The following is a 22,168-nucleotide window of genomic DNA, read 5'->3' as shown; positions in this document are numbered from 1 at the left end:
TTCTTTCAGACACTTGAGTCTGCCTTCAAAAACAAAGGGCCCTCTTCCAATCTGTTTGAATTCTGAGCACATACCCTTGTTTTATCTTCACTTTGCTTTCATTCTTACATGTATTCTGCCTGGCTGGGTTAGAAATGATGTGGGGCCCTCAGAGAAGTCAGATTTGGGGCTAGAATGTCATCACAGATGAAACAGTAGAGATAATCATGACCAGTGGAAATCATGGTGCCACTGAGTGGTCTGTTCTCTTTTACTAAATCACCAGAACCTTTAACCTTTAACCTTTACTGAAATAAAAAAAATTGGGGATGTGTCCAAGTAGTGCTCAGGGGCCCAGGGACCACTCACAATGTTCGGCTGGCACCACTCAGAGGAACAGGCAGTACCAGGCATGGAAGCCGAGCTCCCCCAGCACCAAGCATGCTCTCCAGTGCATGGAGTTACCTCTCCAGGAGCTTTACTGTTTAGTATTCAAGCAGCCTGGGTACTTGTTTCCTGGGTACAAGTGAATGAATTGACTCACAGGCTGGGCATCAGGATAGTGAAGCTAATAGACATCTACACCACCTCCAAATTTCCCTTTTCTTTTTGAAGTTTATTTTATTCTGTATTTGTTGGAACGGCTCTCAGATTGAGATCTGCCTTTTGAACAAAGCTCAAAGTGTACAGAAACCTCCAACTGTAGACACAGCAGTTCTCTCGCGCTTACTCATCTAGCATGACTGAAACTTTATGCTCACTGAACACCCATGTCCCTCTTCCCTGGTAGCCTTTATTATAATTTGACTTCTGTGAGTGTGATTGTTTCAGATAATTCCTATATGTGAAATTACATGGTGTTTATCTCTCTGTGTATGACTGATTCCATGTGGCAAATGTCCTGCCAGTTCATCCATGTTGCTAGGGTTTCTTTTATGTAAGTTGAATGACACTCTATTGTGTGTATAGTTGTGTGCTTTATGTCTCACTCAACAGTGGACCACATACATAGTGTGGCAGCATTCCTAAAATTCCTAGGGCCTACTGATGATTTAGATATGTCCAGTGTATTACTAGAATGTGAGGAACTCAAGGATGGCCCGGGTCATTTGCCAGGGGACCAAGCAAGCACAGTTTTGAAAGGAAGGTGCACTCTATGATGTTCTCACAATGATGGAAGTGGCTAATGTTGCATTTCATAGAACATATTGACACCTCAGTGTACATATTACATTCTGTCCACTCTTTGTTGGAGACTTGGGTTGTGTTGGAAGTGTTGCTGCATGTCAGTTATCTTGTTGAGGATCCTGTTTTCAACGCTTGTGGATATGCACATCGAAGTGAGATTGCTTTGTCTTATGGGAGTGTTACTTGGTTTGTTTTGAGAACCCTGCATACTTATTTTTCTGTATCTGCTATATCCCCACCGATGGTGTCCAAGGCTTCCGGGTTCTCCACAATCTGTGAGCACTTATCTTTTTTTATATTGGCCATCCCAGTAGTTTGAGGTAGTATCACATTGTCATTTTCGTTTGCCTTTCTGATCATGTTTTACATCATTTCATGTACCAGTTACCCATTTGGATGCCTCTGAAGAAGTGTCTGTTCAAGCCCTTTCCCCATTTTGATTGAATTTCCTGTTATCCTCCCTCTACTTTCTGATATATTTTGATATTGTTTATTTGATATTTTTGAATATTTTGATTGATATTACTAATATATGTAGTTAGTGCTCTCAGAAAAAATTGAGATCTTTTTCCTATCACAAGGACATTCATATGTACTAATTTTTGTTTTAATTAACACATTGATATTTATATGCTACATGTGGAACTGATTTTATGTATGGTTTGAAGGTTCTTTTTTAATACTAATTTCCAGTGAGTCAGAATTTGTTTTTGGAAAGACTTTTTCTTTGACATCATTCAGGCTTTTACAAACATCAAACACATGTTGATGTGTTTCTGGATTCTCTGCTTTGTTTCATTGACCATTGGCTGTTCTTTAGCTGTCACATAATCTTGGCTTCATTGACTGTTGGCTGGTCTTTAGCTGTCACATAATCTTGGCTACATCCCTTTACTGAAGGTCTTGACATTTAGTAATAGGAACCCTCCAGTTCTGTGGATCATGAATGTTACCTTGGCTCTTCTCTTTTTAATTTTTTATTTTATTATTATTATTATTTTTTGCCACACAATGTTCAGGGCTTACTCCTGGCTCTGTACTCAGGGATCGCTCCCTGCAGTGCTCGGGAGAGCACATGTGGTACCAGGGGTTGAACGCAGGTTGGCCATGGTTCAGTCTGCTGTACTATCTCCTACCTGCTGTACTATCACTCTGGTCCCTAGAAGTCTTTTTTTTCCTTAGTTTTTGGGCCATACACTCAAAGCTTACTCCTGGCTCTGTCCTCAGAGGACCATATGGGGTGCTGGGGATTGAACCTGGGTTGACTGTGTGCACGTGCCCTACATACTGTACTATCCAGCCTTGGCTCTTCTGTTTTTAACCATTTACACTGAGGTACCAGGATCTACAGGATTCTTTTTTTTAATTTTTATTTTTTTTAAATTTTTTATTGTGGAAAGTTACAAAGTTACAAAGTTTTCAGGTTTAAATCTCAGTTATACAATGCTCGAATACCCATCCCTTCACCAGTGCTCATATTCCACCACCAGGAATCCCAATATAGCTCCACCCCGCCCCCTCACACAGGATTCTTAATTATACTTCATGTGTGTACATCATTCTAACACCACACCTGCGTCCAGAGCGATAGTACAGCAGGTAGGGCACTTGCCTTGCCCGAGGCCAACCTAGGTTTGATCTCAACTACCTGATATGGTCCCTACACCAGCATCGTTGGGTGTGGGCCACAAACCAAAAAGAAAAATGAGTCCGTCACTCCATGAGTATCCACTTCTTTGTGGATCTTTACTTTCATTCAACAATTTTTATCATTTTCAAGTCTTTTGTTTTTGTGTCTTTGTGGAGAGAGAGAGAGAGAGAGAGAGAGAGAGAGAGAGAGAGAGAGAGGGAGAGGGAGAGAGAGAGGGAGAGAGAGAAAGAAACACGGGCTTCTCCAGAGGGCGGGGGAGAGCTGAGAAAATACTTTCTCTTTCTTAAAACTTGGCTTGGGAGGGCCGGGAGAATGGGTCTGTCTTGCACGCGGGAGGCCTGCAGTTCCATTCCCGACACTGTGGTGCTGGCAGCACTACGCTGCTTCCTGCGCTCTGCTTGGGAGGGAAAAGACACTCAACATCAGTTGTAAAAGTGTGACCCGAGCTGTACTAAGTGAAAATTTTGGCGTTGCTGAGGAGGTCTGGGGTGGGAAGTTGGGTCATTGTTGGGCGGCGCTGACCACCACTGTTGGGGATGGCTTGGGGCTGGCAGTGGGTGCCCGAAACCCTGTCAGTAACGACTTTGGGAGCCACAGCGCCTCCATCAGGGGCTCATTCAAAGCCCCCACTGCTTAGCACCTCCAAGCTCCCGGTCTCGGCCTCCTGCTTGCTGGTGCAGGTATACTCTGAGAGTTGGCATGTACTCTTCGGTGTGTGCTCGTTTCCCTTTCCCAAATTCATCTTCTCTCCCTACGTTGGAGTGCTTGCAGGTGTCTGGTGGTCGTGCTCGCACATGCCAGAGACAGTGTGAAAGCATGTATGCTTGCGTTTGATACTTTCTGGATGTCAGCTAGCTCCCTGTGACCGGCTCGCGCCCGGATCCCTGGAATTCTCTCATGAATGGCATTGTTGCTGCCAGGGTTCATCTGTATAGAGTGAGGAAATGTTAAACACGAAAGGGTGTAGTTCCCTTCACAAGAACCACCGCTCCCCTCTCAGGTAACAGCAGCCTGGAGCTTGGTCCTCCAAGGTTCTGTGCTGTCCTCAGGGACAGGGCTCAAGCTGCTGCTTGAACATCTTGGTGTGCGGTTTCCACCCTAAGCTTAGCTCCTGGTCCACAAGGCTTGTTTGGAAGCTCTAGCCAGCCCATGTCCATGCAGTGCCAGAAGGAGAGGACAGGTAGCAGGGCAAAAGGGGGCTGCCACCCAGAAAACAATTCCCCTGAGAGCCCAGTGAGAGCACTTACACAAATGGCCATGCCGGGGCTACTGGGGAGGCTGGGAGTCATTTCCTTCAGCAAGGTTTTGGCTGGGTTCACAGTCAAACTTGAGTCAGCTGGGAGGGAAGGGTCACTGCTGTGCAGATAGGCCACCAGCAGTGTTGGCCCCTGCCTGCTGCCTGTTTATCATTCCAGTTTCCCTGTTGCCACTTTTCCTATTCCTTATCCTCGACAGTTTTGATTTAGATACGTCTCTGGGAAACAGGATCTAGCAGGCTATTGTGTTCTTGGACTTTAAACAGTCAGAGCACCTGTTGATGACTCGGTGAGTATATATGGCATCCATTTCCTGAGCATGACATGTGTTCTGGTAGTCTTACCATCATAATCTCTCTTGTTTTATGTTTGTCCTGCTGCACTTGAATTGATTTTCCTTGTCCTGCCCTAATTATCTTTTATGTAACCTATTTTAAAAATTGACTTTATTATTTTGGTTCTTTTCATTGTTACTGTGATTTTTTAACATTCGGTTTTGAAATAATTATGGAATTGTAGAAAAGAAGTTTGCCTTGATGTTTCCTTTAGACTACCTTACTGATACATAGGTTATTTATAAATGTTTGTTAGTTCTTAATTCTGATAGCTTTCTTTGCATTTCTAATTTAATTTCATCCATGGACAGAAAATAAGTTTTGTGACTCAAATTTTCAAAATGATTGAGAATATTTTTTGAGTGTGGCCTGTATGGTTCAATTTCTGTGCCCCATGGCACATGCTATAAAGAGCAATCGGGTGGGGTTGTTTTACCGTGGTAAAGGCTGCATCCTTACTAATATCTGTTCCCACTGTCTGTCAATTTTGAAAAGTTTTATCTATTCATTTCTTTTTTCCTTTTTTGTTGTTATGAAGGAGATGCCCACTTTGCGCCAGTGCCACTAGGATCAACAGAACATGTGGAGTGGGGCTGGCTGTGGAACGTGTCCTGACACGTGCTAGGCAAATAACATCTAAGTAAGCCATTCACAAGCTGTCCGCTTTTGAGAGAAGGATATTGAAATCTCCACCTGTACTTGGACATTTAACTCTTCCCAGAGTTGTATCAGATTTTGATTTATATCTTTTTGAAGTGCTGCTAACACGTTAATGTCATTCATCAATTAAATATTTATTAATATTATTTAAAACAATTTAAATTTCATATAAAATATTTAACTTTTTAATAGAGTGTTGAAATATTTAAATTTTAATATATCATTTTAACTATATATTTATTATTTATTGCTATTGTTACTAATGTCATTTAATAATTAAAGAAAGGTAATGCTAACACTGTTAATGTTACTCATTTTTTACTCATATACTTATTTGCATATGACAAAATTACCATCTTCATTCTGTTACTATTTCTTGCTAATATTGAATCTTTCTTTCTTTCTTTTTTTTTTTTTTTGCTTTTTGGGTACACCTGGTGATGCACAGAGGTTACTCCTGTCTCGTGCACTCAGGAATTACTCTTGGCAGTGCTTGGGGGACCATATGGGATGCTGGATATTGAACCCGGGCCGTCTGTGTGCAAGGCAAACAGCCTACCCGCTGTGCTATCACTCCAGCCCCAATATTGAATCTTTCTGATATTAATATAGCCCACTTTCTCTTTTTGTGGGAGGAGCCACACCTGTCAACTGTGAGAGGGCTACTCCTGGCTCTGCACTCAGGGATCAGTCCTGTTGGACTTAAGGGACCATACGTGGTGCTGGGAATAGAAGCCATGTACAAGGCAAGCACGCTACCTGCTGTGCTATCTTTCTGGCCCTGCCCACTTACTCTCTTTTGAGTGTAGTTATTTTGGCATATATTTTTACTCTTAAACTATTTCTGTCTTTAAGTTGAAGGTGTGCTTTTGTGTGTGTGGTGCTAGGGAAAGGATCGAGGGTATCAAACACGTGATTCATACTGGCTATCTCCTCAGCATGAATGTATGATTAGTGTATTCAGCATATAGTTTTGTCTTCTTTTTTATCAAAAAAGACAATTTTCTGCATTATTGCGTATTTGGATCCATGAAATTTAATGTGATTCTAATGTGGCCAGTTTAAGTATGCCAACTCCATTTTGCTCTATTAATGTGAGCTTTACATTATGTTGGAGCGATAGCACAGCGGTTGGGTGTTCGCCTTTCACTCGGCCGACCCGAGTTAGATTCCTCCGCCCCTCTCGGAGAGCCCTGCAAGCTACCGAGAGTATCAAGCCCGCGCGGCAGAGCCTGGCAAGCTACCCGTGCATATTGGATAAGCCAAAAACAGTAACAATAAGTCTCTCAATGTGAACTTTGGCTAATAAATGTGAACTTGTCTCTTTCTTTGAAATAGCCATGTCTGTATGTTTTGTGTAGTCCGCAGACATGCCAGTTGTCCTTGTACTTGCCTGCTGTGTCCCCCAACAATATAGCCTACTGGTGTCTAGAACTCTCAAGTTCCTATTTTGTGGAAGTGAAGGCAGATTCAGCTGTGGTCCCAAAGCGCCCAGGGCTTGCTGACTTCCCTACTATAGGGCAGCTTTGCTCAATTCAAAAAGCATTATAATACTGCCTGGGCTGGCTCAGAAGTGCTACTGCATATTCCTGGCATGTGCCACTCCAAGTTACAGTACCAGGCAAGTGTTAGCAGATTGCTTGGAAGTGATTCCTGCTACTTCTGCCAACCATGCTTTAAGATTGTGCCGCCTCATAACAACGTAAGGGGAAAAGCCCTTTCCTCTCTGGTTCTTGTGTACCAACATTACTACAGCCATCTCAGCTCTTAGGAATCTAGGACTCTAACCACTAGGAAGCTCGTGACTCAGGTGTCTGCCTTGTTTCTTCCTTCCAAAGCAGGAATCAAATCTGGTACCTCCCACCAGCAAGGCTAAAGAAGCATACCTGTTCTACAACCTTGCATGTTGTAGAATTCCACCTTGTGGAGCATGGCTGCCACCTTGTGGGCATAGTGGGAACTGTGGCTTTCAGTGCTGAGGCTCTCAGCTCTCCAAGTGCTTGAATTAACCTGGCCGAGGACACAGCAAGATTTGGGGTGTTTAGCATTGGTGTATGGGAAGCCCAGCACAGATTTGGCTCCTACGCTTCTTGCTGGGGCCCCATTGGCTTCGGTTTCAGTGGCTGGAAGCTTTAGAGATCCGAGAATAACAATCAGGCCCGTTCAGGCTCCTGTGCCGCGATTGTTGTGAGTAGGTCACGCCATCTCCCCTGCTGGCTCAGCCGGTCTCCCAGCAACGAGGGGTGTTGGGAGCCCAAGCCAAGTATGCTGGATCTGCAGCCGCGTCTCCCTGCCACCACCCACTGCAAGGGGCACCCAGCGTCCTACTGAAGCTTTTGCATGCTTAGGCCAGAAGGGGCTAAGCTGAGACTTAGAAGTCAGCTGACACTGCGGGTCTGTGCGGGTCCTGGTTTTCATCCCAGAAACTTTGATGTGCGCAGACACTGCTGGTGTGGACCTGCTGGTCATCTGGATCCCTGCCCTGTTGTTTGCTTTGGGAAGAAAAAGTACAAAACATTGAGTCCTTGGGGTGTACTGTGTTCCTTCCCTTGACATTGAGCTCTCCCACGCAGAGTGCCATGGTAGGACAGGGAGACCGCAGCTGCTCTGGACCCCGTTGTGTACCCAGAGCTTGCTTTGAACCCTGCACTTCACAGGTACAAGGCAGGAGGCGCTTGTTCTTTGCGCTATGTCCATGTTTGGTCGCTGACGCCACCTGGTGGATATATTCAGAACTGCAGCTTCCGATGCCGAGATGCTCAGGGGCTCCTGTATGGGCCAGGCACGGTTTGAGTTTTGGGTGCGTTCAGTGCCCAAGTAGCAGAAAAACGTGGCACTCCGGCAGGGGCCCTGGTGGGCTCTGCTGTATGTGCCTGGTGGTGTTGAAGAGCCAATAAAGGTCTGCAGAAGTGGAAAAGTCTCTTCCTGTATGCTGTGTGTGCTCACCGCATACTCCACCTCCTGGTATTGGCGCATCTAGTCTGTTGGCAAGAATCCTAAATGGGATGTTCGGGCTCAGAGACTGGAGAGGAAGCCTTGCTTTATTTCACAGCCTCTAGTTTATGGCCAAGTGTAAAGTAGACTAAAGTAGAGCTGTAATCATGAGGGTGGGGGCAGGCAAAGCACTGTTCTCCAGAGTGGGGAACAGTTGACAGTGGGAAGGGCTATTGGTAATGGGGTGTTTAGAATGGGTGTGTGGTGTACTGCAGCCAGGGAACTTTTAGTGCTAGGGATTGAACCCAAGACTCCCGCCTGCGAGGCCTGTATTACATCCCTTTGAACCTTCTCCCATCTCTGAGACTCGGGGCATTGGAGAAGCACCTGTCACTCTCAGTCTTCATGGGTGGGACTCGGACAGGGAGATGTTGAATCCAGTTAGAGATTCTTGGTACTGTCCCATGTCTTCAGAGTTGGTGTGTGCACTGTGATAGTGTGAGTGCTTTTAGCTGTCTCAGGTTGCCTAGCTACCTAGCAGGTGCCTGATTCTTCACAGAAGTCTGGAAATCTCCTGTTCTGTCTGGAATGTGCGTAAGGAATTGGAGATCTAGTAGTCCTGATGGTTTGTTTTCAGTGGCTTCCAAATAGTCATCATCCAGAAACCAGTCCCACACATCAGCAAGAATTTTGTAGGTAGTGTGTGCTCATTCATTCCTGGGAGGCATCTGCAGGCAGAAGATTTGCTCCCAGTGGTGCTGAACTAAGTCAGAAGCGGGAGCATTTCAACAGGAGTACAGAGTGCTGTGTAATTTCCTCCTACTTTTGCTGAAATCTCCTCTTAGCTTGACATTGATGTAACTGTTGTAACTTCTCAGTTGCTCTCTAGAATTCTCGCAAGCTTTCGGTTAGTGTTCATTTGGTACTTGGGACAGTATGAGCCAGAGGCATCAGCACCCATTGTTTTGTTGATGTTCATTCCATTTGGTTCAATTGAGGGCTGGATTTCTCTGCAGAATGTTTCCATTTTTGAATCCATTTTGCCCATCTTCCCCTCTAATTCGTCTTTCTCTCGAATATGTGCTATATTTTCTCTCTTTACTTTTTGTGGTGCTGGAAATGGAACTCAGGGACTCACGCATACAATGTAAATGCTCTCCCACCAAGCCACATCTCAGCTTCAGGTCTCTAGAAAAATGTTCAGGACAGAATGTGACAGAAAGAAGCAGAGGTCAGATAAATAATATTCTTTCCTTAATCAGGCACCAAAGATTAGAGGCCCCTTGCTTGTATCCAGTCAGAAGTTTGCTGGATCAAAGTGATGAAGTTTTGCTTAAATTTTCTGGGATTTGAGCAAAGGATAAGATCTGATTTGGTGTTGTAGTGCCCACAACATAACAAAAACTTAAGCTCTAAGCAATCTGAAGTTATGATAGTCTCTCTCTCTCACACACACACATCCCTCTTCTTCTTTTCTCCTCTTTGATTTCAACTCAGCACCCATCTTGCCTCCACCTTCAGTTTTTTTTAATTTTTTTTTTTGGTCACACCCGGCAATGCACAGGGGTCATTCCTGGCTCGTGCACTCAGGAATTACCCCTGGCGGTGCTCAGGGGACCATATGGGATGCTGGGATTCGAACCTGGGTCGCCCGCGTGCAAGGCAAACGCCCTACCGGCTGTGCTATCGCTCCAGCCCCATCCACCTTCAGTTTTGCAGCAAGTCCTATGCAGTCAAAGACATAGAGAGGAGCACTTTTCCTTAGCCCCTAGAGAGTTGAGTTTGTGATGCCATCCAGCTGCATGACTGCTACATTATCCTTCCTGAAGCCAAGTTCCCATCTGCATGACACTCCCTTCACCTACCTCTCTGTGCCCTAAGACAGGGCACATGGCCAGCATGGAGGAGTGACATACTCTATGTTCCTCTGAGGAATAATATTTATTTGGACTTTTCTCTATCCCTCTGCTGTCTTGTCTTTATTATTTTTTAAATATTTGTATTATAGTTTAGACAATAGGATTACAATAGTGTTCAAGTTGATAGAATCGATGTGCAAAGTTCCTACACAGCCCCACCATCAGAGTGTCCGTGGTGGCCCCCATGTCACCTCTTCACCACCATTCCTCCACCTATTATTTGTGGATTGACAGTGATGGCTAGAATGCAGATTGTTCCCTCCCTTAATGCCACCTGTGTGCTCGAGCCCCTCTACCCATGTTTTGGAGTCACTTTCAGTCAGCTGATTTGTTCCCCTTGCTCCCTACTTGAGGGTCTGGCACTCTCAGCTCTATCTGAGAATCACTCTCAGTTTCCGAGATTCGTTACGTATTGTTGGTGTCCATGCTCTAGATTTGTTTCTTTGTAGACCACAGATGAATAAGACCATCTGCTATTTGTCCTTCTGTCTCCGACTCATTTCACTCAGCAGTAACAACATGGCTTTATTTTTTCTAGCAGCTACATAGGATTCCATTATGTCCATATGTACCACAACCTATATGTTCACCTGCTAGTAAACATTTGGGTTGATTCCATATTCTGGCTATTGTACTAAGAGCTGCTATGAACACAGATGTGCATTTATTTTATTTTATTTTATTTTATTTTATTTTATTTATTTATTTATTTTTGCTTTTTGGGTCATACCCAGCAATGCACAGGGGTCATTCCTGGCTCATGCACTCAGGAATCACCCCTGGTGGTGCTCAGGGGACTATATGGGATGCTGGAATTTGAACCTGGGTCAGCTGTGTGCAAGGCAAATGCCCTACCCGCTGTGCTATCACTCCAGTCCCCGATGTGCATTTATTTTATATGTATATTTTTTGCGATTGGTTTCCTTTGTTTGGGGGTAGATATCTAGAAGTGAGATAACTGAGTCCATTATTTTTAATTGGTATTTTAAATTTGATCTGTCCCTTTCTTGTGCTTGATGTAGTGATCAGTGGTGACCTTCTGTATCCAGTGTGGTAGCAGAATTAACAGATCATGTTCACCCAGTTTGGAATTGTGATGACTTAAGTTTGTGCTTTAAGACTTGTCAGGGCTAGTCTTTTTGCTTTTCCTTGGTGCTAGTAACTGAGTCCAGGTTTTGTGCTCACTCTTTACTGCTGAGCCACATCCTGTGTCCTGGGCTGGTCTCGTTTTATTCCTGGCATGTTGAGGTCGAGCCCAATGCTTAGACACAGGTTACCGGGGCCTCTGTTCCTCCACGGTTCAAAACCCTATTTGTTCAAGACTCATAAAATCTTGGGCTGAAGATATCTGATAGCACAGCGGGTAGGGCGTTTGTCTTGCACGAAGCTGACCTGGGTTCGATTCCCAGGATCCCATATGGTCCTCTGAGCACCACCAGGAGTGATTCCTGAGTGCAAAGCCAGGAGTAACTCCTGAGCATCGCCGGGTGTGAACCCAAAAAGCAAAAAAAAAAAAAAGACGCATTAAAATCTTTTGAAACTCTCTTCAGTGTCCCAGCCAATAAAATTCTTCCTCTTAAATGAGTTGATGACATTCCAAGGAAACTGTCCTTAAATGCCATGCTCATCTCTCTGGAGTTTGTTTCTCACCCAGATCTTTTTTTTTTTAATAAATCATATTTATTTTATTTTATTTTGCTTTTTGGGTCACACCAGGCGATGCACAGGGGTCACCCCTGGCTCTGCACTCAGGATTTACCCATGGCGGTGCTCAGGGGACCATATGGGCTGCTGGGAATCGAACTGGGATCGGCTGCGTGCAAGGCAAACGCCCTACCCGCTGTGCTATAGGTCCATCCCCTCACCCAGATCTTGACCCCACAATTATTCATGGTCTTATTAGGCTTTCCAGTGACTTCCAATAGATGCTGTTTTATTTTCTTTTTGGTTTGGGGGCCATACTCGGCAGTGCTCAGGGCTATCTCCTGGCTCTGTGCTCAGGAATCACTCCTGTAGGATTTGGGAGCCCATATGGGGTCCTGGGGTCGGAACCTCAGTCAGCCACATTCTAGGTAAGCGCTCTACCTGCGGGGCTATCACCCCAGCCCCAAAGATGCTGTTTGATCTCACCCCACTGCTCCAGTTGCTCTCGATAGTAGGCTTGCTCCTAACCAACTGTCTCAGTGTTTCATAACCTCTTGCCAACTGTGGCTCCCTGCTGACCTTGTTTCCTCTCTGTGGCCTCCTCTTCTACCTGATGCCCCCCTTGTATCCTCCTGTGGCCCCCACCCCCTTGGAATATTCTAGATGCCCACAGGGAGCTCTGCGGGTCCCAGTTAGAATGCTTATCTAATTCACTATCAGAAGCAGAAAAATCTGTCCTGTGTGTTGGGTGACTGTTTATCTGTAGTTGGCCTTGTAGTTCTAAGTCATCTAACAGAAGCTCTGTTTCCTCTGACCGGATAAAGATGTGTGTCCAAGTTCATGCCTCGCTGAGACCATTTCTGTTCATGGTCCTGGCAAAGTCAGTGGGAGACTCTGTTCTGTAGATTGGCTTCATACAGGTTTCTAGGCTTACCAGTAATTTTGCTCACTATTTATGACTTCAGAGGCCTTCTGCAAACCACAGAACATAGGGCGTACTCTTTCATGACTTCTTCCCTAATCACTGGAGGTCAGGAACAGAGAGGTGATCATCATTGGCCACCATTATTTTCCTGGAGCCCAGATGCACCACGTTAGGTGAGAGAGAGGCCCTAGGTCTCAGACACCTTCACCACCACGCCCAGTGATGTCTCCTGGTGCAGGGAGCTTCAGCATGAATGTTCCCCGAATGCATGCTGACATGAAACTTGGCTATATTTAGAGTGAACAGTAAGTAGAGAGATAGACCAGTGGACCTCAGTGACAAGCTTATCTATTTCTTCCACTCCAGCCTCAAGATGCAAGTTTCACGATTCTTCTTTACTTATTTCCCTCAAAAGGAGAGAAAGGGAAAATGAGCGTCATTTGTAACCCTAATTGAAATAAGGAAGCGTTTGTATGAGTAATAACAGCTACATAGTGAAGCTCCTGGAGGCATTGAAGTGTCTCATTCTTCCCCAGGCTTTGTGATCAATGTGTTTAAATTTTCTGGCAACTTCCTGACTGGAACCAGTATTAATTAGCTATCTCCGTTGTTGCTGTGGAGCAGGTGTGAAAACCTTGAGGTCCCAAGGCTTCTGACAAGTTTGTAGGAATAGCATCTGATAGATACTCTGGGAGTCTGGAGAGTGAGCTTTCAGTTTGCTTCACAACTCAGTTTGAACTCTGTCCACTCCGAAGCAGATCCACTAAATTATAGGACCATTTAACATCTGACACATTCCATATCCCAAATTCCTTTCTAAAACTATAGAATTTTTTTTACAATAATTGACTGTTGAAAACAAGCCCTTTGGGGCAGGAGAGATAGATAGTACCATGGGTTGGGTGCTTGCCTAGCTTGTGTTCGACCTGGGTTTGATCCCTGGCACCCAGTACGGTCCCAGAGCCCTGCCAGGAGTGATCTCTGAGCACCAGTGAGCCAGGAGCACAGAGCCAGGAGTAATACCTGGCTCCAAAAATTAACCAAAATGGACCCATTCAGGGACACATAGCCAGAGGAACTGACATTAGAATCTCAAAGTGATATCCATTCTCCTGTATTCATTGCAACATTATTCACAGTAGGCAAGGTGTAAAAGCAAGCTAAGTATCTGTCATTGCACAAATGGACAAAGAAACTGTGGTATGTCAATATATATATTTCTGTATTCATACTGTCTGTAGCAACAAAAGTGAACCAGAAGGACATTATGGTAAGTTAAATTACCTATTAGAGAAGCACAAATGCTGTATGAGGCCACTTATGTCATGAATATTCTAGATTATGTAAACTCTTAGAAACTCGTAGAATGGCACTGTTTACAATAGCCAGAATCTGGAAAAGACCCGAGTGCCCGAGAATGGATGACTGGTTAAAGAAACTTTGGAACATCTACAAAATGGAATACTATGCAGCTATTAGAAAGGATGAAGTCATGAAATTTGCATATAAGTGGATCAGCATGAGAATATCATGTTAAGTGAAATGAGTCAGAAAGAGAGGGACAGACATAGAAAGATTGTACTGATTTGTGGAATATAGAGTAACAGAATGGGAGACTGACACTCAAGAACAGTAGAGATAAGTACCAGGAGGATTATTCCTCAGCTTAGAGGCCGGCCTTGCATGCGGGGGGAAAAGGCAGCTCAGATAGAAAAGGGACAACCAAGTAAAGGGTGCTAGGAGGGCCCATTCGGGATGGCGGGCTGAAAGTAGACTATAGACCGAATATGATGGCCACTTTATACCTCTGCTGCAAACCACAATACCCAAAAGGAGAGAGAGAGCAAAAGGGAATGCCCTGCCACAGAGGCGGGGTGGGGTGGGGATGACGAGAGGGATACTGGGATCATTGGTGGAGGTGAATGGGCACTGGTGGAGGGATGGGTAAACGTCACTGTATGGGTAAAATGCAAACACAAAAGTTCATAAGTTTGTAACTGTACATCACAGTGATTCTCTAATAAAAAATTAAAAAAAAACAAGTTTATAAGTCTGTAACTCTACCTCATGGTGATTCATTTAAAAAGAAGAAGAAACTCATAGAATGGTTGCTGTTGGTGGGGCAGAGCTGAGGAGGGAAGAAATGAGGATGTTTTGGTTAAAGTGTCCAAAATTGAGATAAATGAGTTCTGGAGAACTAATGTACCGCCTGATGACTGCAGTTAGCATAAGGTTGTACTTGAAATCTGTTCTCATTCACAACAGAAATAGTGACTGTTGAGGTGATGAAGATATGAATTAGTTTGAATGTGGTGATCATGTCACTGTGTGTGGTACACATATCATTGTGTATACTTAAAATATTATAATAATTTATCAATCATGCTTCAATAAAGCTGGAGAAAAAGAATAAGCTCACAGAAAGCTGATCTGAATTGCTGTCTTACAGGTATGAGCGAATTGAAATCCCTATCCATATTGTACCTCATGTGACCATTGGGAAAGTGTGCCTTGAATCAGCAGTAGAGCTGCCCAAAATCCTGTGCCAGGAGGAGCAGGATGCATATAGGAGGATCCACAGGTAGTGTCCACCATTCCCCTCATCTCCCTTTTCTGTCTTGGAGAGCAGGTGGTGAACCCCTTTGCATATCACGTCTCTGCGAGAACACTTCATAGCCGCTTCCCATGACAACGGTTCAGTGTCTGCTTTCTTTCCTGATGCACTGTGGATTTTTCAAGGGCAAGATACTTTTGGTTATGAAAACAAAATGAACATTATAGTAGCCCTGTTGCCAAGTGCGGTCTTGCCTGATGGCTGTGTATGAAGTGAGGCAGCAGTGAGAGACAGTAGCTTCAAATTGATCTGTTTCAACTATCTTGTGAAGTTCTGAACAAAGTCACTTTCCCATCAGGAAACTTTAGCAGTTATAGGATCTTCAATTGCATATCGTCATTTAATCCAATTGGTAAAAGTCTGGTCTAATTTTTCATTTTGTAACAGTCCATGATCGTTTTGTTTTTTTCCCTTCTTGCTGCTTTGCTACTAAAATGAGCTCTCTTCTCCCTTCAGCCTTACACATCTGGACTCAGTAACCAAGATCCATAATGGTTCAGGTAAGACTCTTTTTTCCTTGAGTATAGGCAGTTATGTAGTCATCCCTGATGTACTCAGCTGACAGCCTAGTTTGCACAGTTGAAGTGATGGGTACAAATTATCCTTGAGTTTCCTTTCCCAATTGTGTACCTTTCATGATCCTATTCCAGTCTCCTGTATTGGTCGCTGTGGATGCTTGGATGTTGTAAGTGGCCCCTAAGTTCGTTTGATGAAAAGACAGGAATGAGCGCTTATGCTTGAGCTCCTTAGTGGTGCCCTACTATATGCTTCATTAATAGCCAGTTCTCAAAAAGGAGGGAGGTTCCTGATTTGATTTTTTGCTAGTTTTCATGGTCTCATATACTTGTCATGATTTATTTATGACAAGTAACATGGCAACAAGCATTGCACAAACTCAGAAATTTCAACTCTTGACCATGCTCTGAGGTGGTACCAGCACACCGCTACCAGTCTCATGTGGAAGTTGAAAGAGATGGATAGACAGAGAGACTGACAAACATGGATATAAGGGGGTGCATGCAGGAGGAACTCTTGTGTCACTAGATATGGAAGGAATTTCTGCACAAGTCCAAGGGCTTGGGTGTACAGTACAATGTACACATCTAGTCATGTTTCCCTGACACACACTGACCCACCCCGTCTTCTCTCTGACTAGTCCTCACTTACCGACCATTCAGTGCCATCTTCCCTAGTGACTGGCAAAGTCACCAGAGAAGAAGGGGAAGCTTGCAAGTATTGTGGGCAGTTGCTTTCGGAAAAAGGGCAGGTGGCTAGTTGATCTGTCCCATATTTCTCTCTGGATGAAAAACGTGATGAGTTAGCAACTGGTAGTGTATGACATGTAGTCAGAATCCAAAGTCACAATTGGATAAAATGTTTGCTAATGACTCAAAAATCAAGGAGTATGGGGGCCGGAGCGATAGCACAGCAGGTAGGGCGTTTGCCTTGCACACGGCCAACCCGGGTTCGATCCCTGCATCCCATATGCTCCCCCAAGCACTGCCAGGAGTAATTCCTGAGTGCAAAGCCAGGAGTAACCCCTGAGCATCGCTGGGTGTGCCCAAAAAAAGCAAAAAAAAAAAAAAAAAAAAAAAAACAAGGAGTATGGGCCAAAGATGTAGCTCAATGATAGAGCACATGCTTTGCATAAGTGACACCCTGGATTTGATCACTAGCACCTCAAAGAAGGAGCAAATAACTTAGTATAACAGAATATAATCCAGAAATAGGCCTACACACAGACACACAATTTGTATTTAAGAAAGGTGTTATGTCAGATCAATAAAAAGAAAGATTATTTATTAAATCATCTTGAGACTCTTTGTTAGCTAATTTATTCAAGAGACACTAGACTACCTGTTCTCACTCATTATTCCAGCCTCTGGGGTAGAATATGAACCTTCCTGGCTTTATATTCTGCTATTTCTATTTGGAGGAAAGGCAGATTCTAATCTAAGATCCTCCACAAAAAGAATCAGTATTTAAAGTTTCACTAAAATACTTAATAGTATTTACATAATTTATTTAAATATATGGGCTGGGGCTATGGCAGAGTGGGTAGGGCATTTGCCTTGCACACGGCCAACCCAGGTTCGATTCCTCTATCCCTCTTGGAGAGCCCAGCAAGCTACTGAGAGTATCCCACCCACCTGGCAGAGCCTGGCAAGCTACCAGTGGCATATTCGATATGCCAAAAACAGTAACAACAAATCTCACAATGGAGAGGTTACTGGTGCCTGCTCAAGAAAATCGATGAACAACAGGACAACAGTGCTACAGTGCTATTTAAATACATAATACTTAAAATACGTAATTGTATATTTACTAAAATACGTAATCATACTTTGGAAAAGAAGTTTTCAATTACTCTCCCAGTTCCTGTCCTAGGCATATTTCTAGATGGAATGTAAGATGTTCAAACAAAAACTTACATAGTAATATTCATCACAGTATTCATATTTGCCCCAATGTGAAAATGGTCTGGAGAGAACTCAAAGGCTCAGATGCAAGCTTTACATTCAGGGTGTTCAGGTTTGTTCCCCAGCACACGTGGACACCGGAGCACTGCTGGGACTGACTCCTTAACACAGGTCTTATGGGAATGGCCCCTGAGGACCGCTGATGTGACCCAAAGCACCTCTTCCCTCTCCTTAAAAACACCCATTGTCTATCAGTGGGTGAATGGGCAGTGAATGCATTTGCAAATGGAGTATTGCTTAGCAACAGAGTAAACTACTGATTAAAGAAAAAAAAGAAGCAAAGTGGATCACTTTTCAAGAATATTATGCTAAGTGAAAGAGGCACTGTCCAAAAGGCTACCTACTCTGTAGTTTCATTCCATTGACATTCAAGAATGGGCAAAATTTGTCTCAGAACAAGTAAGTCAGTAACCCTTGGGCCAGGACTGGAGGAGCACTGACTAGAGAAGGAAGTGTAGATGGGCCTCGAATGAGGGAAATGACCTAGATACTGCCTTGGTCAAAAATCACTGAACCGTGTCTTAAAATGGGATTCTAACAGAATCTGTAAATTATATCCCAGGAATATTCATTTTGTTTTAATCTGGAAGACCTCCCAATCCATGGGCCATGCAGAGCTATGGATCAAATTCAAGGTCTCACATTTTCAAGATAAGCACTGCAGCTCTAAGATCTCTCTCTCACACACACACATATGGTTTATTTCCTTTCCTCTTCTTTTTTTCCTTTTTGGTTTGGTCGCCACATGTGGCAGTTTGGGAGACTCTTTGATGCCAGGGATCCAACCAGGGATATCCAGTATGCCAAACATGTGCTCTAGTCCATTGTATTTTCTCCCTGACCCTAACTCAGCCTATTTTTATTTGAATTCATTTATTTCTCTGGTAAATAGTAGTAACGTATATTTGAGGTAGCATGGTTAAATAGTGTCGAACTAATGTTTTTGTGTATGGAGTTGGTCTATCACCACCAGCAAAGTGTCAAAGACCTTCGACTACTATCTTTGGGTCACTTCTTTTTTTAAATTTTTTTTATTTTTTTTAATTTTTTTATTGAATCACCATGTGAAAAGTTACAAAACTTTCAGGCTTAAGTCTCAGTTACACAATGCTCAAACACCCATCCCTTCACCAGTGCCCATATTCCACCACCAAGAACCACAGTAAACCTCCCCCCCACCCCCAACCTCCCCAGTCCCCCACCCCGCCTGTGTAGCTGATAAATTTTATTTTACTTTCTCTTTACTTTGATTACATTCAATCTGTTTCTCTCTGCTTCCCCCTCCCATTCCACTCCTCCCTTCACTGCTTAGAAATCTTAGTTCTGTACTCAAAGTCCAAGGGCTTGTTATCATTGAACTGTCCTTTCCCTTGTTTGTTTCTTTAAATACCACATAGGAGATTGTGTCTCTCCCCTGATTTAATTTGCTGAGCATAATGCCCTCTAGTTCCATTCAAGTTTCAGCAAAAAGCAAGAGCTCATCTTTCCTCATAACTGGGTAGTATTTCATTGTGGATATAGACCACAGTTTCTTTATCCACCTAACTGCTGCTGGTCGTCTGCATTGTTTGCAGATCTTGCCTACTGTAAGTAGTACTTCAGTGAATGTAGGCGTGCATTTTTTTTTCTTTTTAGTTTTATTGTGGTGGGGAGGCACATCTGGAGATGCTCAGGGGTTACTTCTGGCTCTGCACCCTGGAATCCCTTCTGGTGGGGTTCAGGGGACCATATGGGATGCCAGAGATTAAACCTAGGTCAGCCGTGTGCAAGGCAGGAGCCTTATTCACTGTTTTATCTCTACAGCCCCACCCCCCTTTTTTCATTTTAATGATTTAGTATCTTGGAGTAGATGCCAAGGAGTGGAATTAGCAGGCCCTACACAATTTTATTTTCAAATTTGTTTTTGTTTTTGGGTTATACCCGGTGGGCTCAGGGAATCATATGGGGTGTCAAGGATCAAGCCCAGCTTGGCCGTGTGCAAGGCAAGTGCCCTACCCACTGTACTATCACTCTGGCGCCCATTTTTTTTGCTTTTTGGGTCACACCTGGCGATGCACAGGGCTTACTCCTGGCTCTGCACTCAGGAATTACTCCTGGTGGTGCTCAGGGGACCATATGGGATGCTAGGAATCGAACCTGGTCAGCTGTGTGCAAGGCAAACACCCTATCCACTGTGCTATCACTCCAGTTCCCCCATTTTTAATTTTTAAAAGAAGTCTTTATGCTGTTTTTCATAGGGACTGAACCATGCAAGCTTCATAGCATCAGTGAGTGAGGATCCCCTCACCATATCCCAACTAATACTGGTTATTTCTATTCTTTTTGTTTGCTTGTTTGTTTAGGGGCCATGCTCAACTGAGTGCAGGGCTTACTCCCGGCTCTGTGCTCAAGGACCACCCTAGGTCTGTAGGAGATTTTGGTCTTTTCCACCAGGGAGAGGTCAGAGGGCTGGGAAAGGAAAACCTTGGGTAGCTCTTAATCCTTTTGCCTTTCTGCTCCTGCATAGTCAGGCTGCCCTGTGGCTTTTGGACTCAGGGACGTTCAAGATGGATGCTTACGGGTCTTTTCCCCACTTAGCTCTTCTGTCTTGCCCCAGACTAGCCAGACAAAATATTTTCCCAGTCATGCTAATTGTACTTGATCTACTTCCACCCCTACCTTCTTATCCTCATCATTGGGAGCTATTGGTGTTGGAGAAGGAACATGCCAGAGAATAGTGCTCTTGCAAAGTTAGCTCACCCGTGTTTTTCCTTCTGAAGTGTTTACCAAGAACCTGTGCAGTCAGATGTCAGCAGTCAGTGGGCCTCTTCTACAGTGGTTGGAGGACAGGCTGGAGCAAAACCAACAGCTACTGCAGGAATTGCAACAAGAAAAGGAAGCACTGATGCAAGAACTCTCCTCTTTGGAATAAAGTAGGAGACTAAACGGGGTAAATATTTTTCCAATTCGTGCATTAAATGTGGTGTGTAAAGGCACACATCTCATGTGTGGGAAGGTAGTGCAGGAGATCTAACATCCCAGTGGATGAGTTTCATACATGTAATGAGCACAAGGTGTCTTCCCAAACATTTCATTAGAGCTTTACTGAACGTTCCTACCAGTATCTGGCCCATAATGAGCATATTCAAGATGACTTAGAATGCAAAAGATTTTTTGTTTTGTTTTTGGGCCACACCTGGCAGTGTGCAGGGTTTCCTCCTGGCTGTGTGCTCAGGGACCACTCTGGTGGGCTTGGGAGACCATATGAGGTGCTGGGGATCTAACCTCTGTTGGCTGCATGTAAAGCAAATACCCTACAATATTTTTGGTTTTGTTTTTGACGGCTGGTGCGTACACCCAGCACAGCTCAGAGCTTACACTTCGCTCTCCACTCAGGGATCACTCCTGGTGGTGCACAGAGGACCAGAATGGGTGCTGGGGACTGAACTTTGGTCAGCCATGTGTAGGACAACTGACCTACCTTCTGTCCTCTCTCCAGCCCCCAGAATGTAAAAGATTTTTTAAGATTTTAAAAACTATAGAAGGTACTTTGACAAGGACATCCTATAATCAGATATATATCACTGTATCACTGTCACCCATTGTTCATCAATTTGCTCGGGCGGGCACCAGTAATGTCTCCATTCATCCCAGCCCTGTACGGAATATATTTGAAATGTTTGCTTTTCTGTATTTCTTGTTTCAGTTTTGTAGTGATTATGCTTATGTTGGAGCAGTTAAGTCAGTATATGTGGGTTAATGGCTCATTGGCACCCCACTTTTCTTCTTTGTCTTTGTTGTGAAGCATATGTTTCGTGTCTTCATGATCTCTAAAATATGTATCCTAAGATATTTACCAAGGCTTGAGTCTCTGTAAGTGTGTTTTCAAGCCAAATAAATGAGCTCTGCATATTTGGATATGATGCAAATTCCTATTGAGTGATTCTTGTTTACGTAGGATCTACATTGAAATAAAAATGTGACTCCCATTACATTTAGGGCATGGGATGTAAGGAAATTGTGCTTTAAAAAGTTCTTTTGAGGGGCTGGAGCTATAGTACAGTGGGTAGGGCGTTTGTCTTGCACACGGGCGACCCGGGTTTGATTCCCAGCATCCCGTATGGTCCCCTGAGCATCGCCAGGGGTAATTCCTGAGTGCAGAGCCATGAGTGACCCCTATGCATCGCTAAGTGTGACCCGAAAGGAAAAAAAAAGTTCTTTTGAGCCAGGAATATAGCTCATGTGGTAGAGTACATGCTTTGCATATATGAGAGCCTGGGGTTCCTCCCCTGCGCCAAGTTGCCTTCCACCTTCAAGCATCACTTGCCATGGTCTTTGTGATACCTGAACATCACTAGGTATTTCCTCCTCAAAAAAGAATTCTGTTGCACCGTTTTGACCATGTTTAACCACAGATGGTAAGAATAACTGCAGAAAAGAATCACACCTATTATATACTAGAAAATAAAGTGGCAATTGAAGGAGGTGGAGAGAAAGAAAGTTAAAAGGGCCCCAATGCCAACAATTATGGTAAAGGGTTGTTTTTTTCCTTCTTACTTCTCCTTAGACTATTGTTTTTAAAGTTTCAAAGTGTAGTTTAGGTA

General features: G+C 44.0%; 1 protein-coding gene across 1 annotated transcript in view; it reads left to right on the top strand.

Moving 5' to 3' along the window:
* The window catches only part of BRCC3 (BRCA1/BRCA2-containing complex subunit 3), a 48,861-nt gene extending 28,347 nt beyond the window's left edge, over positions 1-20,514 (top strand). The window contains exons 8-10 of the mRNA XM_055120112.1: positions 14,941-15,072; positions 15,562-15,605; positions 20,345-20,514. Of these exons, the coding sequence (XP_054976087.1) occupies positions 14,941-15,072; positions 15,562-15,605; positions 20,345-20,496 (328 nt within the window). The 3' untranslated portion in view covers positions 20,497-20,514. The remainder of the gene's footprint in view (positions 1-14,940; positions 15,073-15,561; positions 15,606-20,344) is intronic.
* Positions 20,515-22,168: the final 1,654 nt, after the last annotated feature.

This window comes from Sorex araneus, chromosome X, assembly GCF_027595985.1.
Source record: "Sorex araneus isolate mSorAra2 chromosome X, mSorAra2.pri, whole genome shotgun sequence".
NCBI classification, from domain to species: Eukaryota; Metazoa; Chordata; class Mammalia; order Eulipotyphla; family Soricidae; genus Sorex; species Sorex araneus.
Note: the sequence above shows the minus strand (reverse complement) of the source record. Positions and strands in the feature narration are given on the sequence as shown.